This window comes from Eretmochelys imbricata, chromosome 15 (genome assembly GCF_965152235.1).
Source record: "Eretmochelys imbricata isolate rEreImb1 chromosome 15, rEreImb1.hap1, whole genome shotgun sequence".
NCBI lineage: Eukaryota > Metazoa > Chordata > Testudines > Cheloniidae > Eretmochelys > Eretmochelys imbricata.
This window is the reverse complement of record NC_135586.1, coordinates 26,502,255-26,521,379: the sequence shown is the minus strand read 5'-3', so window position 1 is coordinate 26,521,379 and position 19,125 is coordinate 26,502,255. Positions and strand designations below refer to the sequence as shown.

General features: G+C 41.4%; 1 protein-coding gene across 3 annotated transcripts in view; it reads left to right on the top strand.

The window, feature by feature from the left end:
- Nucleotides 1-343: 343 nt before the first annotated feature.
- Nucleotides 344-19,125, top strand: part of KDM2B (lysine demethylase 2B) — a 167,886-nt gene continuing 149,104 nt past the window's right edge. For 2 of the 3 annotated variants that reach the window (XM_077835507.1, XM_077835506.1), the window contains exons 1-4: nt 344-608; nt 1,888-2,032; nt 5,661-5,739; nt 13,233-13,279. In XM_077835507.1, coding sequence (XP_077691633.1) covers nt 558-608; nt 1,888-2,032; nt 5,661-5,739; nt 13,233-13,279 — 322 coding nt within the window. In that variant the 5' untranslated portion in view covers nt 344-557. The remainder of the gene's footprint in view (nt 609-1,887; nt 2,033-5,660; nt 5,740-13,232; nt 13,280-19,125) is intronic. The other variant, XM_077835509.1, reaches the window with a different exon arrangement.

Here is a 19,125-nt window from a genome sequence, read left to right as displayed (position 1 = left end):
TTGTGTGCATGTGTGTGTGGTTGCAAGTCTCTGTGTGAGCCTGTGTACTTTCTTTTCTCCTCATATTACAGAGTGGCCGCTGCCTCCAGCCCCTTCCAACCCCTGACACTCCAGCTCTCCCCATAACAAACAGCTCAGTGAGTCAGCGCCTGCGTGCAATGCCTGCTCACACTCGTGACCTAACAACAACACACCAATATGAGCAGCCAGCCAGCAGCGGCGGCGGCAGCAGCGATCTTTAGCGCTGGGTGCAATCTGGTCCCCCCCACCCTGCAGCCGCCTCCTCCCCCGGGCCTCCCCCCTCCCTGAACGCGATCGGCAACAATGTTTACGTTCCGGGGATTATGACGCCTGCGCCCCACTCCACACTCAGTGTCTGAAAATGGTTCCTTAGGACTTTGCAAAACGCATCGACTCCCCCTCCCCTTCCCTCCCCCTTCCCCAAAAAAGTGCTGGTGCAAAATTGCAAAACTTTAGAGAGACCTGGATGGCTTTTGTTTTTCCTCCTCCCCATTTGGGCCAAAAAATGCAGGACAGGAACTGTTGACAATTAAGTGATGAAACTCTCCAAAAAAATGGAGGCAGAGAAAGACTCTGGAAGAAGATTGGTGTGTAGCTGGCTTGTCTATTTCCTATTTGTACATTTTAATTGATTTTGCTTAATTATTTGCAAAGGGAGAAATGCATGTAAAAATGTAGGCAGCAGAGCTACTTAGTTTGCAAGAGATCAGCTTAAACACTTGGGAAGGGGGTGGAATTTAAGTGAGGGGAAGGAGAGGGTGGGACAATACTCTTTTTTTTTTTTTTCCTGTTGGTAAAGGATTGTACTGATGAAGTGTGTGTTTTTCTAGGGCTAGCTGCTGGGGGGTTTTAAATATATGTACAGAGAGAGGGAGATCTGGATTGTAAAGTGCTTGGATTTGAGCAACCCCAATGGAGGCAGCTGGTGTATTTGGTTCCCCAAAGGGAGCTAGCTTTGTGTACAGCCAGCCCTCCCTTCTGCAGGCGGGTGTTTGCATGCGGAGTGTGTTGTGTGTGGTGTGAACGTGCGGTTCTGCCTTGTGTCCCTGCCGGAGAACCAGGGGCTGCTGTTAACAAGTTACACGCTGGCTCTGGGGGAAGCAGCAACAGCAGCACCGGCCTCTGCTGTTTTCACCCGGGCCTACTCCATACACACCCCTCATCGTGCATTTAACTCATTCCTGCCCTTTCTCCCTTGATTCCCCCCTCACTTTTTGTTCCTTAAACTGCACAGCTTGTGACTGAACAGAAATAATATGTGGATCATTGCGGGGGGGGGGGGAGAGCGCAAATAAATCATAATGTTAAATAATGCAATTTGTTTTTAACTCGTGGCTTCCGGTGTGACTATGGAAACACTTGGATTATGTAAATACTGCAACCTGAATAGCGTGTATCAGAGTAAATGGAGAATTTTGTGCGAAATAAGTTAGTTATATCTTACACAAATAATAACATGATCGGAAACACGATGTGTTAACAAACAAATACTGCCTGCCGTTCACTTTTTTACTGTCTTGCAAAGTGCAGCAGTGCTGGGCTTTGAATTAGTGATTTGTGTAAATCTCTTCACTTGTTTGGCGTTTAGAGATATTTCTCCCCCCCCTCCAAAAAAAAAAAAATTAGTGCAAGGGTTTCCTGTCGCCAGACACCTGGTGCTTTGGGTTAGTACGGTGTTATAAGGAGAAAGGGCGTGGAGATTCTTCTGTACTCAAGCTCACGTTGTATAAAGTATTGTTAATTTTGCAGCCTTGATCATGATTTTTCCCAGACCATGTTTATCCAAATATCCCCAACGTTGATACATTTTTCCTTCCCCAAAGTCCACTTCCCACCCCGGTCTATATAATTTGCTTTGTTTTCTAGCGATCTATTGGTAGAAGGAGATACGATGAGAATGAGGACCTCTCGGACGTGGAGGAAATTGTCTGCATCAGGAGTTTTAATTTGGAGGAGAAATTAAAGACTCAAAAGTATGATGGGAATTTCGTGCGTGCCATGGAAGGGAAAGGTAAATGCCTGGCTGTCTCAGGGATGAATGTGTTTGAATTGGTGGGAGTGGAATGGGTGGGTGCCTCTTCTTTGCTTTGATTGCTCTAGAGAAGCTGGTGGTGTCTCCACGTGCAGTTTGTGGTTTGTTTCGTATTTCCCGCCTGCATCCCCCATTCCAGGGAAGCCGGTGACGAATCCAGGCCGAGCAGCAGGGGAGGGGGTAGAGGGATGGGTGTTTCACACTGGGGCCCTAGCTTGGACCTAGCCAGGAAATAAACACATGTATGCTTTTCTGTGTGCATTTCCTCTGTAGTCAGAGGTGGGTACGGGCGTTGGGACTGCTCGCATCATTCCCATGTAACCTGGTCACGGATGTGCAACTTTTTGCTTTGACAATGACATGAGTGTATCAGGATGTAGCTTGTAGAGAAACCCCAATGTCTCCCGCCTCCCTCAGCCCAGGCTATTAGCGTGACCCCAGTTCAGCTTCCCATATTTTAGGGAATCAGGTTCGTGGAGAGGAGCCGCAGAAAAACCCCAGCCCCCACTCAGCCTCATGGTGATTCTAGCTTCTCCCTCTCCGCCCCCTATTGAATCAAGGTCCCATTTGCTTCCAGTTTGTCAGTTTCAAGGGATTCAATTGAGATTATTTGGTTATCTAGCATCAGGGGGTTTTAGAGTAAATAACTTTTTTGTGTTTATATCATATATCAAATTACAGCTGCCCCTCCAAACTACCTGGATTTGCTTATGTGATTTAGCTACAAAGTAATAAATAATCGAAGTCAGCCAGTGCAGCTAGCAGCTCTCTTGCCTGCTGGGAAGGGATGTGGAGGGGATTGGTTTCTTAGGGGGATCAGATGGATTGAGGGCTGCTGTTGCAACTGGTCAACGTTATTTACTGTGCTGTTACTAAAAATGACACCAAATTCCACTTCTCCTTCCAAAATCCAACCTCACTGGGGACACCACCGTCTGAACCAGTTATCTCAGTAATGTCCAATTATTAGCTTTGGCTGTATTTCTCATCAGATGGCAACAGCAATTGAACCACTAATTTAATTTAGACTATTTTCTTCCTTTTTCAAAGCTAAGCCTTGCAATGTACACTTTTAACTTGCTTCAGAAGAGCCATTTATGTGGTGAGGGAAATCATGTCTGCCTTCTTGACAATTTATTATTTTGTGGGGAAGTCTCCCCCTCCAACACCTGTTCCTTAGCTCTAAAAATATTCAGTAATTTTCCAGAGGGGGATTGGATTCTACTTTTCTCTCCAAAAATTCTTAATTTGCTTTCATTGCTACTTGCTAACAGTATTACAATCCACTATTTCTCTTGCTTAGCAGCTTTGAGACCTCTGGGTAGCTTTTCCCCTTCTAGGGAACTTGAAAATAAATGAGTGTCTTTTGTTACTTTGTTTTGGTCTATGTCTACTTGTTCAGCCCTGCAAGAGATTTGAATGCTTTGTTGAGTCTTTCTAAATACCTTTATTTGCTCCATTTTCAGTTTGCCTCTTTAATTTTTCTATAAAATCAAGAGTTGAATGTAACCAAGGCAAAAATATTAAATTTGCTGATCCTGCTGCTGAGTGAGAGTAGAAATATCAAGATATCTGATCACATGGAATTGGTTGAATATTCTTAATCATCTGCTTCCTTGTTTTTATTTTTCATGGTAGCACCTCTTTGATCCCTGGCCAGGAATGTGGGTTGAAGGTTTTCTTCAGAGGTGCTGCAAAGCTGCCGTGTGATTTTTGGCCTGAACACAGAGCCTACCAATGCTACTTATTCACTAGTGTAATATGCTATGTATCTGCTGTCTGCTTCCTGAACTAATATTTATCCTTGACACCCCTCACCCACTCAGATTTTGTGTCTTGAATGTAGAGTGCCGTACTCAAAAGGGTTTTTTTTTTGTTAATTTATTACTAAAGCCAAATGAATATTTTTAGTATTAATGCATTGATTAATAAATTATGATATTTTTGCTAATGGATAAATACTTTTTGTGTCTTCCATTAGTTGACTGAAAAATAGATTATAGAAGCTGTATTCTGATTGTTCTAAAAATAAGTGCAATTATTAAAAGTTAATAAAATAATACTAAAATAAACAATGGTCTAATTTGACAGCTCTCGGTGGGGATGCTTTATCCACACTTCTTGTCACTGTTAATTGAATAAAAGAGGAAAAGTGTTGTAAAAAGAGAGGTTAAGAAACAAGTAAGAAGGGGAAATTAGTACTGATTTCCCTCACCCTCTTACAGTTGTTCTGATAGTAAATAGACACAAGGTGTATAAATCTGAGGATGGTAAATCTCGTGCAGAGTCCCATGAAGGATGTTCTTAGATAATTAAATTACTTAAGCAATTAAAAGTGGTTATGTATATGATGTATAGATTGGGTGTTTAGAACGGTTACATTTGGATGGCTGAGGAGACAAACGATACATGTTTTTATTTTTAAGCTATTTACATGTTTATTATATACAAGGCATCCTTTAGAGATGACACATAGGACTTACGCTCCTTTATGGAAGGAGGATTACAGATCACAGGTACGTGCTGTGTGGCCACTTCTAGATTTAATTTCACTTCTATGGCTGCAGAATCCAAATAGACTATGGAGTTCCTGAAGCCCCCTTTATTACCCCTCCCCCATCAGTGCTTATCACTTTTTCACTAGTCACTGAATCACATGCATCATTGTTTCAGGTATGACATATGGCATTTCAAACCATTGCATATAAACGTTAACAGTTCAGCTTAATCCTCAGAATGAAATAATAATGTGATAGTGTTCAGTGTACAGACAACCAAATCTGTGTCCAGTGTTCTAGTTATTTTGGCATTAAATTAATAATTTCTATTGAAAAGAGATTTCCTCCCTCCCTCTCATCACCTTAACTATGTCAGAAATTACAATAAAATTTCCAGATTATAAGATCCATAGTGCAGACACACATCTGCTTAACTTTAAAAATGCTTAATTTTATAAATGGAAAAGATCTATGTAGCTCGAAAGCTTGTTTCTCTCGCCAACAGAAGTTGGTCCAATAAAAGATATTACCTCACCCACATTGTCTCTGTAATATTCTGGGACTGACATGGCTACAATAAAACTGCATATAACTTTACAAATGTAAGTAGTCCCAATGAACTCAGTGGGACTATTCACATGTAAACTAATATGTGTGTAAGTGTTTGTAGGATCAGGGCCTTACACTGTACTGCTGTAAAGCCCAATAGAAACAGTATATTTCTTAAAACCCAAATATATAGCTTGATCCTTATATTTGCTCTGTATGTGCCAGGCCTCTTAGCAGTTACTTAGTTATGAATTTGCTGTAAGTGTTAATTCAGCATTTTATCATAACCAGGGCTTCTCAACCTAGGACAACTGAGAATCTCTGAATGCATTCTGCTTTATGTGCATCAGTGAATAGGAAAAATAGAGAGCAGCTGGGAGAGTATTGTCAATCACTCAGATTTTGCTTTTGACCTAAAAATGTTCACTCTCTTTGCAGTTCTCTTTAAGTGATAGTGAGCTTTTAATTTAGAGAAATTAAAATGGTGAATCTTGAAAAAATCTAGTGTGAAGTGAGAATGTCATTGTAATTGATTGTTTTTTATTCAAATATTCAAACAGATTTTACTTTTGAGTATGTGCAAAGAGAAGCTCTCAGGGTTCCCCTTCTCTTCAGAAGTAAGGATGGACTGGGAATTAAGTAAGTTACAACAAAATCTTACTTATTAGTAAATGTTTACAAAATTATAACTTTTCACTTATATGGTCTTTCATCTGAGGAACTCAAATGCATTAAAAGCATTAAGCCTCACAACACCCATTGGAGGAGGGTAGGATGATTATATTTAATTTACACATGAGCAGATTGAGGCAGGGAAAGGTTAAGTGGCTACAGTGTGGTTGTATACACCGTCACAGAGGGAGTCAGGGACAAAGGTGGAAACAGAGCCCAAGGTTTCCAGCTCCCAGTCTGTGCTCTAATGACAGGATATGCACTCTTCCAATTTTGACTTTTACGTTCTATGCTGTCTCACACAGTAAAAACAAGCTGTCAGATAAGTTACAGAATCTTTATTACTGGTGAAGCCTGAAGATTGAAAGAATGCACTATGATTTTCAGCTGGCAGGTGGAGCTTGCAGAGGCAGTGGTTAGAAAAAACATCTTTTGGATTCTGAACTGGATTTGGAAATGTTTGGGAGAGAATACATAGGGAGTCCCATGATAACATTTGTAGACATTTTTCTGACTTGAATTTTTCTCACTTTAATGCTTATCAAAGGGAAGGAGCATGTGTGCCCCAGTCTGCTGTGATGAGCTTAAACAGTTTCCAACAGCCAGACTTGACTAGCCAGTTTCTCCGACCCTTACGAACTGCTGATATCATTCTGGTGTCTCTTCCCTTTTCTAGTGGGAAGGCACTTGGCTAACTGATGCTGTATTCTGTTTCCCCCTCGTACAACACTAAGCACATCATGTGTGCAGCTTCTTCCAATAGATGGAATTCACAGCTAGAGGCTGTCAGAGTAAAGAACTGGGGCTAGATTTTTAAAGAGTCTAGGTAATTTTTGATGTGTAAAATAGGCACAAATCAAATCTGATAGATTAGGGCCTAAATGATCTGTTGGAGGGGTCTGGAAGGGAATCTCCACTGGACAGTTGGTCAGGTGTATTGATTTGCCTCTTAGGGGAAATCCCAAGTTCTAATATAATTTTTGTTAAAATGTGCATTGATTCATGTGTGAGCTTGAAATAGAATTTCTTGAAGGAAGTGTAAATATGTACTTGGGATTGACTGCCTTTTGGTCAAAAGAATGTTAGAAATGCAATTTATATTCATTTCCAATGCTAGGAGTGAGATACATAAGTACATTTTTGTTATTTTGTATTCTGTGGAATAATATAATTCCATCTCATCTAAATGTGCACTTCTAAGTATCTATATTTCTTTTTGCCAAGAGTAGTTGATATGTGAGATATATACAAAAAATTGCATTAAAATACTATGTGATCATGTAATTGAAAGCTGTATCATAATGCATATGTACAAGAGGGCCAAATTAGGGTGGCACAGGCACCTTAATTCTGGCATTTCCTAATTTTTGAGTTCTTGACTTTGCAACCTTCGTACTCTTTTAATGTATGAGTGTGTGTGTGTGTAATTTCCTAGGTTTAAAAAAACCACAAGTAATAAAAACAGAAATTCCATCAAGTAGCATTGTATTGACACCAACATGGGTCTTGTCAGGGTTAGAATCTTTAGATCCACCACATAGACCTTTGCCACTTTAGCTAATGAAGTAATTTATAGCGGTAGTAGGTTGTCATCCTTTATGTAGACCAGCACTAGAGGAGGATAGGACACTTCACCTTGGGTTTCACAGATATTTGCTATAAGTGAAGGAATGGTGAGACTCAAGAATTTTGGGTTTCAGTCTGTGCTCTGGAGTGGAGTGTGCTGTAGTGGGCACAGACACTTCTGATCTGTCTTCTTAAGTGAGACTCCTTCTGCCCTTTCCCACTTCTGGCTCCTCCTCCAGATTCTCCCCCTTCCCCTCCCGTCTTCTTGCCTTGTCAGTCCCAGTCCCCCCCCATCCCCACCCCCGCTCCTTGGTACCTCGTCTGATGTCTCTCTCTCCCCTCTGCTTCCAGTCACTCTCCCCTCAGCTATGTTCCCTGACCCCAGTGGCTCCCAGTCTTAATCTCCCTCCCCGGGATTCTCGTCTCAGTTTCCTCCCCTGCCTCCTTATCCTAGTTCCTTTTCCCAACCCATACCAGTCTTCCCCCTGTAGCCCCGCTGCTTGTCAGATGTGTCTTCCCCCCCTTCTTTCTTCTGCTTCACTTGTGGTCAGTCCTCTTGCCCAGCCAGTCCAAGTCTCCCCCCTCAGCTTCTCAGTCTGATCTCCATCTCTGCCCTTACTCACTGGCTGCCTGGACCCTGCTCCCTTACTCCTCCATTTCCTAGTACCAGTCTCCTTGCCCATCCAATTACAGTCTTCCCTTTTACCCGAATTCCTGGTCTCCTTCTTTCTCACTTCTGGTCCCAGTTTCCATCCCTCTCTGTCCCCCAGATTCCTTTTTCCAAACTATTTCCTCTGCAGACCCATCTCTTGTTCCTTCTGCATTCAATTCAGGAAGCTTCCTTTTCTACTTTCTGGGCCCAGAGGTGGAGCATTGAGAGCACAGGAGAGAGAGGCTCCTGGCTCTCAGGTCAGGTGCCTGGATTCACAGCAGCCCAGAGCTGCAATTGCAGGGTAACTCCTGCTCAGCCCTGTTTTGGATCATGACCATTATGGATGGAATGTTTGGGGAATTTAGCTGCTGAAACCTAGGAAGTCTCTGCTGAGCATGTACCAAACTGTGATTGTTTTTCAAAGTCTTGTAACTTGGCCAAATTTGGGGAGATTTTCACAGCAGCAGAAAAAGACACTTCTGACACAAAGGCCAGATTTCAAGTCCCTGCTCCAAAGCATGGGGGCACAAGACCTTTTTTAAAAAAAAAAATCACCAGGATTTTTTTAACATAAATAAAATAACCATATTTTTCTCTAGCCTCGTTCTCAGAAGTGGCTTAACCATTTGGGCTTAAGTTATCCAGAAAAATTCAGCCTGAGGCAGACACCCAGCATGGAAAATTTCAACCAAAATACTTAAAAGTTCAGCAAAGTTATAACCAAGTGAAAACAGCATCTTATAATAGAATCATAGAATCATAGAATATCAGGGTTGGAAGGGACCTCAGGAGGTCATCTAGTCTAACCCCCTGCTCAAAGCAGGACCAATCCCCAATTTTTGCCCTGGATCCCTAAATGGCCCCCTCAAGGATTGAACTCACAACTCTGGGTTTAGCAGGCCAATGCTCAAACCACTGAGCTATGGAAGTGTTGGGCAACATTAATAATAGTTGGTGTTGCCAGCTCTGTCTGTAATTCCCAAAATATTTTTTACAAGATTAGAGTCAAGATTTTAGCCCCAGTGTCGTCACCCAATCCACATTCAGATAAACACATTTGTTGACCTACATTCTCTCTGCAGCGTCAAAAGATACAGTGTTGTTTACTTCCTGTCCCAAACTCTTGGGTAGCATTGCTGTACCTTGCCCTAGAGTGGTTGGAGGATTTTTAGTAGTTTGGTAGATGAAATGATCCCTATTTGCAGTATGCCAAACACTTTGAGATGAAAAGATATATTTGTGTGTGTGTATAATGTGTTAATATGACACACACTGTGTACAATAGTTTTAGATCTATGTAACATTTAGAAATAGTTGTTGCTATGTACTTCCAATTCTGTTTGCTGTTAAACAGCTTGCATGTCTGTGGCTGGCAGATCTACAAAGTGTATTTGAACAGTTCTGTTGCCATGTATGGTTGTCCTCTTGAAGAGCAGGAAGTGTGGTAATTGATGAGGAGATTATTAAGAATGAAAGTAAAGTTAAAAAATTACCTTGGTGTTTTTCCACCTCATATTTCCAACCATGATGAGCTATTATTTCTAGTGGTCAGAAGCAGGAAATACAAGTCATGATCTTTTAGCAGCCGTTGTCTTCCTTAGGGAGATATTTGGAACAATTAGACACTCCCATGATCATTGGCAGTTGTAAGATGATTGAAAGTTGGAGCGTCTGAAAAGACATATTGTCTCTTTTAACCATCTGGCAGTCATACCACATTGTGCTGCAATTAATCAGAACTCACAAGCTAACCAGCCTTGGCGCAGGTCAGTACATGAATTGGAGACCTTTCTAAGGAACACCAACAGCGTTTCTCGAATGCGGCCACCAGGGTTTTTTCTTGCGGCCAAAGCCTCCTGGGTGACGATAGGGGTAGGGGGGAAGCAGTGGTCCTTACCCCATTCTGGAGCCCCAAACACTGTAGGAGCAGGGAACCAGTATGTGTTCTTCAGCTTCCAAGGGGCCGTGGGGCTTGGCCTTCAGCCCTGGGGTGGTGGGCGGCAGGCTCTAGCTGTGCAGCAGTGGGTTCCTTTCCCAAGCCGCCAGGCTTCGGGCTTTGGCCCTGGGATCGCCCTCCCATGTTGCCGCTGGCCCCACTACCTCCTCCAGACCCCAGCTGTGCAGTGGGACCCCAGGCTCCAGCCCCAGGCTCACCCCTGCACCATTGCCCTGACTCCCACTGCCTCCTCTAGCCCTCCACCCAGCCCCCCATCCAGCTCCCCATCCAGGGCTTAATTTTGTCTTCCAGCTCGCTGAGGCTGAGTAAATCTGCTGTGAAAAGTGATATTAACAAATGTACGACTATCTGTTTTCACAGTAGCAGGCTTACTAGCTGGCAAGTCTGAAAAAAACAACAACCAAAAAACCAAAACATGCAAAGCATATTATTTGTGTTTCTATTCTGTTTAGGTCCAGTAAAGAATAGAGACAACTGTACGTTATTTTTATTATTGAGTCTGCAAAACCCTACTTAAATATATTACAATGGTTTGGACATGTATATTTGCATATTTATTTGTTTTTCCTAAAATTAATTAAGTATTTTAGGAAAAATCGTCTGAGTGGCCACACTCTGAGGCCACCAAAAAATTTGTTGTGAGAACCCCTGAAGGTGCTTCAGGAAGACATATTAGTGACTGATAGTTGGCACTCTACTCTGTGCATCTGTATGTATCAATACACATCATATTATTCAGGTACTGTTTTGTTGGAGGTGACATGTTTTGTATGAAACAGAAAACTGAACGCTTACGGTCAGTACAGATCCCAAGGATTGTATTTTATGTTGGCGTGTTAACCCTAATGTTAGGCCAAATTCAAAGTCAGGTAATTACATTCTGTCTCCCTGATTTCTCCTGCAGTTTCACCTGGATACGTTAGTCTTCTCTCTCTGCTCTAAACTGTTGTATAGTGTTTCTTTCTGTACAGCTGTGTTCTATCCCAGGAGTGGCTTCATTTTGGTGTTCGGAAAAGTGATCCCTATATATCCTTTACCAAACTCATATAGTTGAGTGAGTTTTGTTAACCTGGGCCATGTCTACAGCTGTGCCGACGTAAGAGCGCTCATGTAGCTGCGCTATGCCGACAGGAGAGAGCTCTCACGTCGACATAATAAAACCGGCTCAGTGAGCAGCGGTAGCTATGCACACAAGCACTTATGCCGGCAAAACTTACGTTGCTCAGGGGTGTGTTTTTTTTTCATGCGCCCGAGTGACAAAAGTTGTGCCGACAGAAGCGCTGGTGTGGATAACGCTATGTCGGTGAGAGATGCTCTCCCACCAACATAGTTACCGCCGCTCATTGCAGGTGGTTTAGTTATGCCAACGGGAGAGCTCTCTCCCGTTGCCATAGAGTGGCTACATGTGAGCCCTTATAGCAGTGCCGCTGCAGCAGTACAGCTGTGCTGCTATAAGGTCTCTAGTGTAGATGTGGCCTCAGTGCTTTTGAAGCACTTTGAGATCCTTTTTTACAAGCTGCAGTATAAATGAAAATGATATTGCAAAGAAAAAGTAGCTGTTCTCTCCCTTCACCCAACCCCACTGCTGACATTCTGGATTTGTAATCAGACTTGACAAATGGATGGTATTTACTGAGGGCACAGACGGTACTGGAAGTCTGTGGAGCTGCAATTTGTACCATAGTGCAGGGTAAATCAGTTGTAATTGTGCAAGGGCTGAGCATAGCATCTGTGGTGGGTGGAATAGGAGGGAAAAGGGTACGTTTGGAGCAGCAGGGATTTTTGTTTCTGTGGCAGCATATCAAAGCTTACAGAGGGAGGTATAAGCAGTCAGTGGAGATGGTGTAAATTAAAGCTGGACTTCCTAGCTGTAAACCTAGCACGAAGTGGGCTCCACAACATTGACCACTCAAAGAAAAGGAGTACTTGTGGCACCTTAGAGACTAACCAATTTATTTGAGCATGAGCTTTCGTGAGCTACAGCTCACTTCATCGGATGCAGCGTACGGTATGCATCCGATGAAGTGAGCTGTAGCTCACGAAAGCTCATGCTCAAATAAATTGGTTAGTCTCTAAGGTGCCACAAGTACTCCTTTTCTTTTTGCGAATACAGACTAACACGGCTGTTACTCTGAAAATTGACCACTCAGTTTGCATTCAGCACTGTGGAATTTTCACTCTGGCACAAGACATGGTCAGGGGTTGTAGAGAATAACAAACCAACTCTAGGTGTCCTCTCCAAAGTACTGAGCATGTAGTTTCATTTTGAAGGGAAGAAAGGTATTCCTCCACCTTGTTTGTTTCTATAAGTACCACTAACTGGTGCTAGGGCAGTAGGAGTTCTCAGCAGATTGGGTTTGCCCACTTGCCTTAGTCAGGCCTGTCTTTTATTTTATTTGTTTGTGTATGATGATTTATACAAATGCTGAAAAGGGCACCTATCCATATGCACTAGGTGCCTTATATCTACAAAAAGAAAAGGAGTACTTGTGGCACCTTAGAGACTAACCAATTTATTTAGTCTCTAAGGGGCCACAAGTACTCCTTTTCTTTTTGCGAATACAGACTAACACGGCTGCTACTCTGAAACCTTATATCTACAGTATTTCTATGTTATGGGGTCAAGTGCACCAGTTTAAAATAGTCACCTCAAATCCCCTTTGTCCTCAAATAGTTCTCCTCTTCCCCATTCTCAAGTGGTTGGGTAAAAATCTGAGCCTTGCAAGTGAACCCTGAAGGTTATCAGATTAGGTCTGTTTCAGACAAGGAAGATAGTGAATTCCACAGCTGTGGGGCCCTTGCAGAGAGAATGCAAATCACAGGAACAAAAAGATAACACTTACCTCATGGGGATATTGTGAGGGTTAATTGTTTGCAAAGTGCTTGAGATGGTCAACTGGAAGGTGCAATAGAAGTGTAGAATATTATTGTGTTTTGTCAAAAGACCTGATCACATGTAATTGCTGCTAGCAGGATTCTAGCACAGGCTCCCCACTTGTGAGCAGAGACAGTTTTTTGGTACTAGTGCTAATCAAACTAACCTCAAAAAGCCAATAATGTGTCGTGATACCACTCCCTGTCTTCCCCTGTCAAAAACAACAACAACAAAATCTGGCCACACTGCTCAGAGAAACCATGCTTGATCCCTGCTAGTAATAACCTTGTGTATTGCAATATGCACAAATACCATAATCTTATTTCTATTTTATCCTTGTAAAGAAAATGTGGTCACACTTCGATAGCATTTAACATTGCTTTTTTTTTTTTTTTTTTTGCTAATTATAGAATGCCTGACCGGGATTTCACTGTCAGAGATGTGAAGCTATTAGTGGGTAAGTTATTTTGAATTTACTGAACTAACTCTATATAGTTCAGTGTTGCTTTTAAATATTAGCTTGGTGTAAGTGCCCAGATATGTTTGTAGACACATGTGATAACTCACAGAATCTGGGAGGAGGCATGGAGAAGCAGTTCATAAATGAAAAAGGAGAAAAACCTTATTAGCAATTGTGCAGACCAAGCTGTGAACCACATGCTGTATAAATGGCCTCTTTTAAGTAAGGTGAATGCTTTACACTAACAGGTATCAGATACCCGTCCTCCCAGCCAAATGGCACCAATAATTAACTGCAAATACATTTTTATCTTGGAAAGCAACAGTTTCACTTGTTGAGCTTGTGGCACCTTAGAGACTAACCAATTTATTTGAGCATAAGCTTTCGTGAGCTACAGCTCACTTCATCGGATGCAGTATGAATAAATAAATAAATAAATAAATAAAGCTTATGCTCAAATAAATTGGTTAGTCTCTAAGGTGCCACAAGTACTCCTTTTCTTTTTGCGAATACAGACTAACACGGCTGTTACTCTGAAACTTGTTGAGCTTGTTGCTGTGATTGGTTGAGCAACTGTTTTTTTTAAAAAGAAAAGGAGTATTTGTGGCACCTTAGAGACTAACCAATTTATTTGAGCATAAGCTTTCGTGAGCTACAGCTCACTTCATCGGATGCATACTGTGGAAAGTGTAGAAGATCTTTTTATATACACACAAAGCATGAAAAAATACCTCCTCCCACCCCACTCTCCTGCTGCTAATAGCTTATCTAAAGTGATCACTCTCCTTACAATGTGTATGATAATCAAGTTGGGCCATTTCCAGCACAAATCCAGGTTTTCTCACCCCCCCTCACTCCCCCCCACCCCAAACCCACTCTCCTGCTGGTAATAGCTTATCTAAAGTGACCACTCTCCTTACAATGTGTATGATAATCAAGGTGGGCCATTTCCAGCATAAATCCAGGGTTTAACAAGAACGTCTGGGGGTGGGGGGGATAGGAAAAAACAAGGGGAAATAGAAAAGTAAAGAGTACTTGTGGCACCTTAGAGACTAACCAATTTATTTGAGCATAAGCTTTCGTGAGCTACAGCTCAGCTCACGAAAGCTTATGCTCAAATAAATTAGTCTCTAAGGTGCCACAAGTACTCCTTTTCTTTTTGCGAATACAGACTAATAGGGCTGTTACTCTGAAAGGGGAAATATGTTACCTTGCATAATGACTTAGCCACTCCCAGTCTCTATTCAAGCCTAAGTTAATTGTATCAAATTTGCAAATGAATTCCAATTCAACAGTTTCTCGCTGGAGTCTGGATTTGAAGTTTTTTTGTTGTAATATCACAACTTTCATGTCTGTAATCGCGTGACCAGAGAGATTGAAGTGTTCTCCGACTGGTTTATGAATGTTATAGTTCTTGACATCTGATTTGTGTCCATTTATTCTTTTATGTAGAGACTGTCCAGTTTGACCAATGTACATGGCAGAGGGGCATTGCTGGCACATGATGGCATATATCACATAGGTGGATGTGCAGGTGAACGAGCCTCTGATAGTGTGGCTGATGTTATTAGGCCCTGTGATGGTGTCCCCTGAATAGATATGTGGACACAGTTGGCAACGGGCTTCGTTGCAAGGATACGTTCCTGGGTTAGTGGTTCTGTTGTGTGGTATATGGTTGCTGGTGAGTATTTGCTTCAGGTTGGGGGGCTGTCTGTAGGCAAGGACTGGCCTTTCTCCCAAGATTTGTGAGAGTGTTGGGTCATCCTTCAGGATAGGTTGTAGATCCTTAATAATGCGTTGGAGGGGTTTTAGTTGGGGGCTGAAGGTGACGGCTAGTGGAGTTCTGTTATTTTCTTTGTTAGGCCTGTCCTGTAGTAGGAGACTTCTGGGAACTCTTCTGGCTCTATCAATCTGTTTCTTCACTTCCGCAGGTGGGTATTGTAGTTGTAAGAATGCTTGATAGAGCTCTTGTAGGTGTTTGTCTCTGTCTGAGGGGTTGGAGCAAATGCGGTTGTATCGCAGAGCTTGGCTGTAGACGATGGATCGTGTGGTGTGGTCAGGGTGAAAGCTGGAGGCATGTAGGTAGGAATAGCGGTCAGTAGGTTTCCGGTATAGGGTGGTGTTTATGTGACCATCGTTTATTAGCATTGTAGTGTCCAGGAAGTGGATCTCTTGTGTGGACTGGACCAGGCTGAGGTTGATGGTGGGATGGAAATTGTTGAAATCATGGTGGAATTCCTCAAAGGCTTCTTTTCCATGGGTCCAGATGATGAAGATGTCATCAATATAGCGCAAGTAGAGTAGGGGCGGTAGGGGATGAGAGCTGAGGAAGCGTTGTTCTAAGTCAGCCATAAAATGTTGGCATACTGTGGGGCCATGCGGGTACCCATAGCAGTGCCGCTGATCTGAAGGTATACATTGTCCCCAAATGTAAAATAGTTATGGATGGTCAAAAATATTATTTTGATGGCTTTATTAGAGCACATCTATGGTCTATGCATTGTTAGAATAAAATAGGAAACATGAAATCATGTAAGAGAATGAGGGAGCTCTTCTTAATCTCATGTTACTTAGACTGTAAATTCTTTAGGGGCAGAGACTGTCTTTTTGTTCTGTTTGTACAGTGCCTAGTATGACATGGTATTGGTCCGTGACTGGGCTTCTAGGTGCTACAAAAATACAAATAAATAATATTTTAGCTGCTGAGAAAATCCACACTTCTGAGGTTGTACATAGTTGAATCTCTTCTTTTGTGTGTCAGAGGCTTAAAGCAGGTGACTTCTGTTAATGCTAGTTGGTTGAACCCCAGAGTAAGGCTGTGTAGATTTACACCAGAGCTTCTGATCTGCCATTACTCTGTCTGAAACTGGTGAAGTCACTGAACTGGTTATGTATAGAAGTTCTGGGAGAAGTGTCGTGTTGCATAACAGACTGTTACGTAGAAAAAACAATGTAAGTGGGAGAGTTGTCTCTTCCCCACGATTGATGTCTCTGGAAATGTTAGCGGGCAGAGATTCCTGTTTATATTGGCCAGGAACATTAGCGTGAGAATGAACAGCAAAGCAGGAGGATGTTTACAAATAATATGCCATTTTGTAAATTAATGGAATGGGAATAAAGAATTTATTTGAGAATAACTGGTGTGAGAAACATGAAATTTCTCACAGTTGGGTGGAGTGGTCTCTGTATACACACCATGTCAAATGTGGAATATTATGTAGTAATCCTGTTGTTATATTTGGATAAGCTCCTTCTACAGATCCCAAGCCTAACCTATAATTTGGTCAATAACATTGTCTCCTATTGTTTGATTCTTTGGTATCAGGTGAAAACTTGATTTTAAAAAATTCCATCTAAAAATGTTTGTGGAACCTGCAGGTCTGCAGCTCATATCTGTCAATTCAAGTTTTTATGACATTCAACATCCATCACAGTAATATCTGAGTGCCTTACAATGCACGCAGGTCCACATTCAGGCCTGGTGGAAACAGGTGCAACTCCATGGGCTGTGGCTAATTTCTAAAATATGTATGAATAACCTCAAAGTTCTAAGCTTGTGGTTTTCAAACTTCTGTATTGATGACCCCTCTCACAAAGCAAGCCTCTGAGTGCGACTTTCCTTATAAATTAAAAACGCTTTTTTTATATTTAACATTTATAAATGCTGCAGGTGTAGTGGGGCTTGGGAGTGGAGGCTGACAGTTCGTGACTCCCCACGTAACAACTTTTTAACCCCCTGAGGGGTCACGACCCCCAGTTTGAAAACCCCTTTTCTAAGCTGTAGTTGAGTGAGATTTATACGAAATACCGTTTCAACTCATTTATCCAAGATTTTTGGCTTAGTGTGTATGGTATATTTTCACATGAGATCTTAAACTGAGTTCATGTCTGATCTGTGTGAGAATTAAAGACCCATGGAACTTCTTCTTAGAGTTGGTGTGTCCCTATGTCTTTGGCAAAAATCCCCCACCCTTGTGAATTTAGAGGTGGTTGCATTTCAGTAATACTGTGTGTACAAAACTTGTGAAATGAAATGCTCGGGGGAGCCTTCAGGATAAAAGGATGAGAAAAATTATTTATATCTTTGTCAAAAGAATATTTTGTAAAGACACTGGGTAACGTTTTTCAGAGCACCTAAAATAAATCACATTGAGTGTTAATGGGATTTTGGTTCCTAAGTGACTTAAATGCCTTTGAAAATCATGTCTTCCTGTTGATTTTAAAATCTTATGTTATAAAGAAACTTCTTTACCTTCCTTACTAATAACTCCTATGGTTGGGATTTCCAAAGGGACCTAGAAGAGTTAAGTGCCTCAATCCCAGTGAAATTAATGGATTTGGGTGTCTAACCCCTTTAAATCCCTTTTAGAATCCCAGCCTAAAGTATTAAAAGAGAATTTTAAAAATCCAGTTGACTTGTCACTCTTTTTGCTTCTTGTTTATTCTTTGCATTTCTCCCTTCTGAATGACAGTGAAGCTGGTGTCACTCTTGTGTATAGCCAGTGTCACTTCTGGTACATAATGTTGCAATATTTGCATTTCATTATTTATTTATTTTAAAACAACTGTGTTCAGTGGAATCTTAAAATACTGTGGAAATATTATTATTGTTTTTGGGCTTCAGAAAAGTGTTATAACAAAATGTAATTATTGTACCCAGTTTGACAGTTTTAACATTTTTCTAGAGACTGTGTGTGTGTGTGTCTGTGTATATATAAATATTACAATTTTATTTTCAAAGAATGACAACTTTAAATTAGAGAATTATAATAATCGTTCTAACTAAACATATTTGACTACTAACTCCAAATGAATGACATCTCAGATACTCTTTAAACCTGAAGGCAGTGGATTAATTTCAGTGATTGGAATTTGTCTGATCTGTGAAGTGGCTGTGAGCCAAGAGTATAAATGGAGAGAGGGAGAAAAACAATTGGCCTACTTAGGAACTTCAGACAATACTTAAAAGAGGAAAAACTCAGCTATAGTTTAATAACTAATAGGGCCTTATAACTTCATTCTGTAATACGGATCTGAATGCTAGATCTGAAGGGCAGAATGTCATTGCCATTTGTCATAAAGTGCTTTACAGTTTCAAGAAGAGTGTTAGCGTCTACCTGATTCTCTTCAAACTTACTGTTTAAAGAGGTAAAAAATGTTGTTTTATTTTCATTTAGTTATTGTGTTCTCTTCATGAAGTGTGTTGAAAAACTTTGTTGCTTTTGTCTTTGCTCACCAAGGAACCATTCGGAAACCTATAAAAGGGTCTAATGCCCTCTTGAATTAAATCCGTGCATCTAGATGCAACATTAAAAACTAGGCACGGCAAAGCACTAGAAACTGTATTGTTGACAACAATCCTGCCTGGGTCCCAGGGGATGATGGACTAGATGGACCTAATAGATCTCTTCCATCTGTGATTTCTGTGATTCTATTAACTCTTGCAGTCTTGGCTGCAGCTTTTGATCTCAGAACAGAGGGTTAAAGGAAAACCAAATGCCTATGTTCACATTCCTTTACTTTCTTTCTTGGGAGCAGATGAACAGACAGACATGACTGTACCTAGATTTTGCTTCTGATTTGGCATTTGAAATGCCAAGAAATAGAATTTGAGCCAAAAATCTTAGCTCCAAATTGAGCATTTAAAGAAATATGAGTAATGGCTTGTGCCTCAGCTGTGAGTTTATAATTGTGTTTTACTGACACAGATAAAGGGAGAAACTGTAACATAAGATCCTTGACATTCTGAATGGAAAGGGCCTTTTAAATGGAAGTCTGTGACCCCAGCAAGTGCAGGTTAAGTCTTCCATTTTGTCTTTGATTAGTAAGACAGACTGCACTCA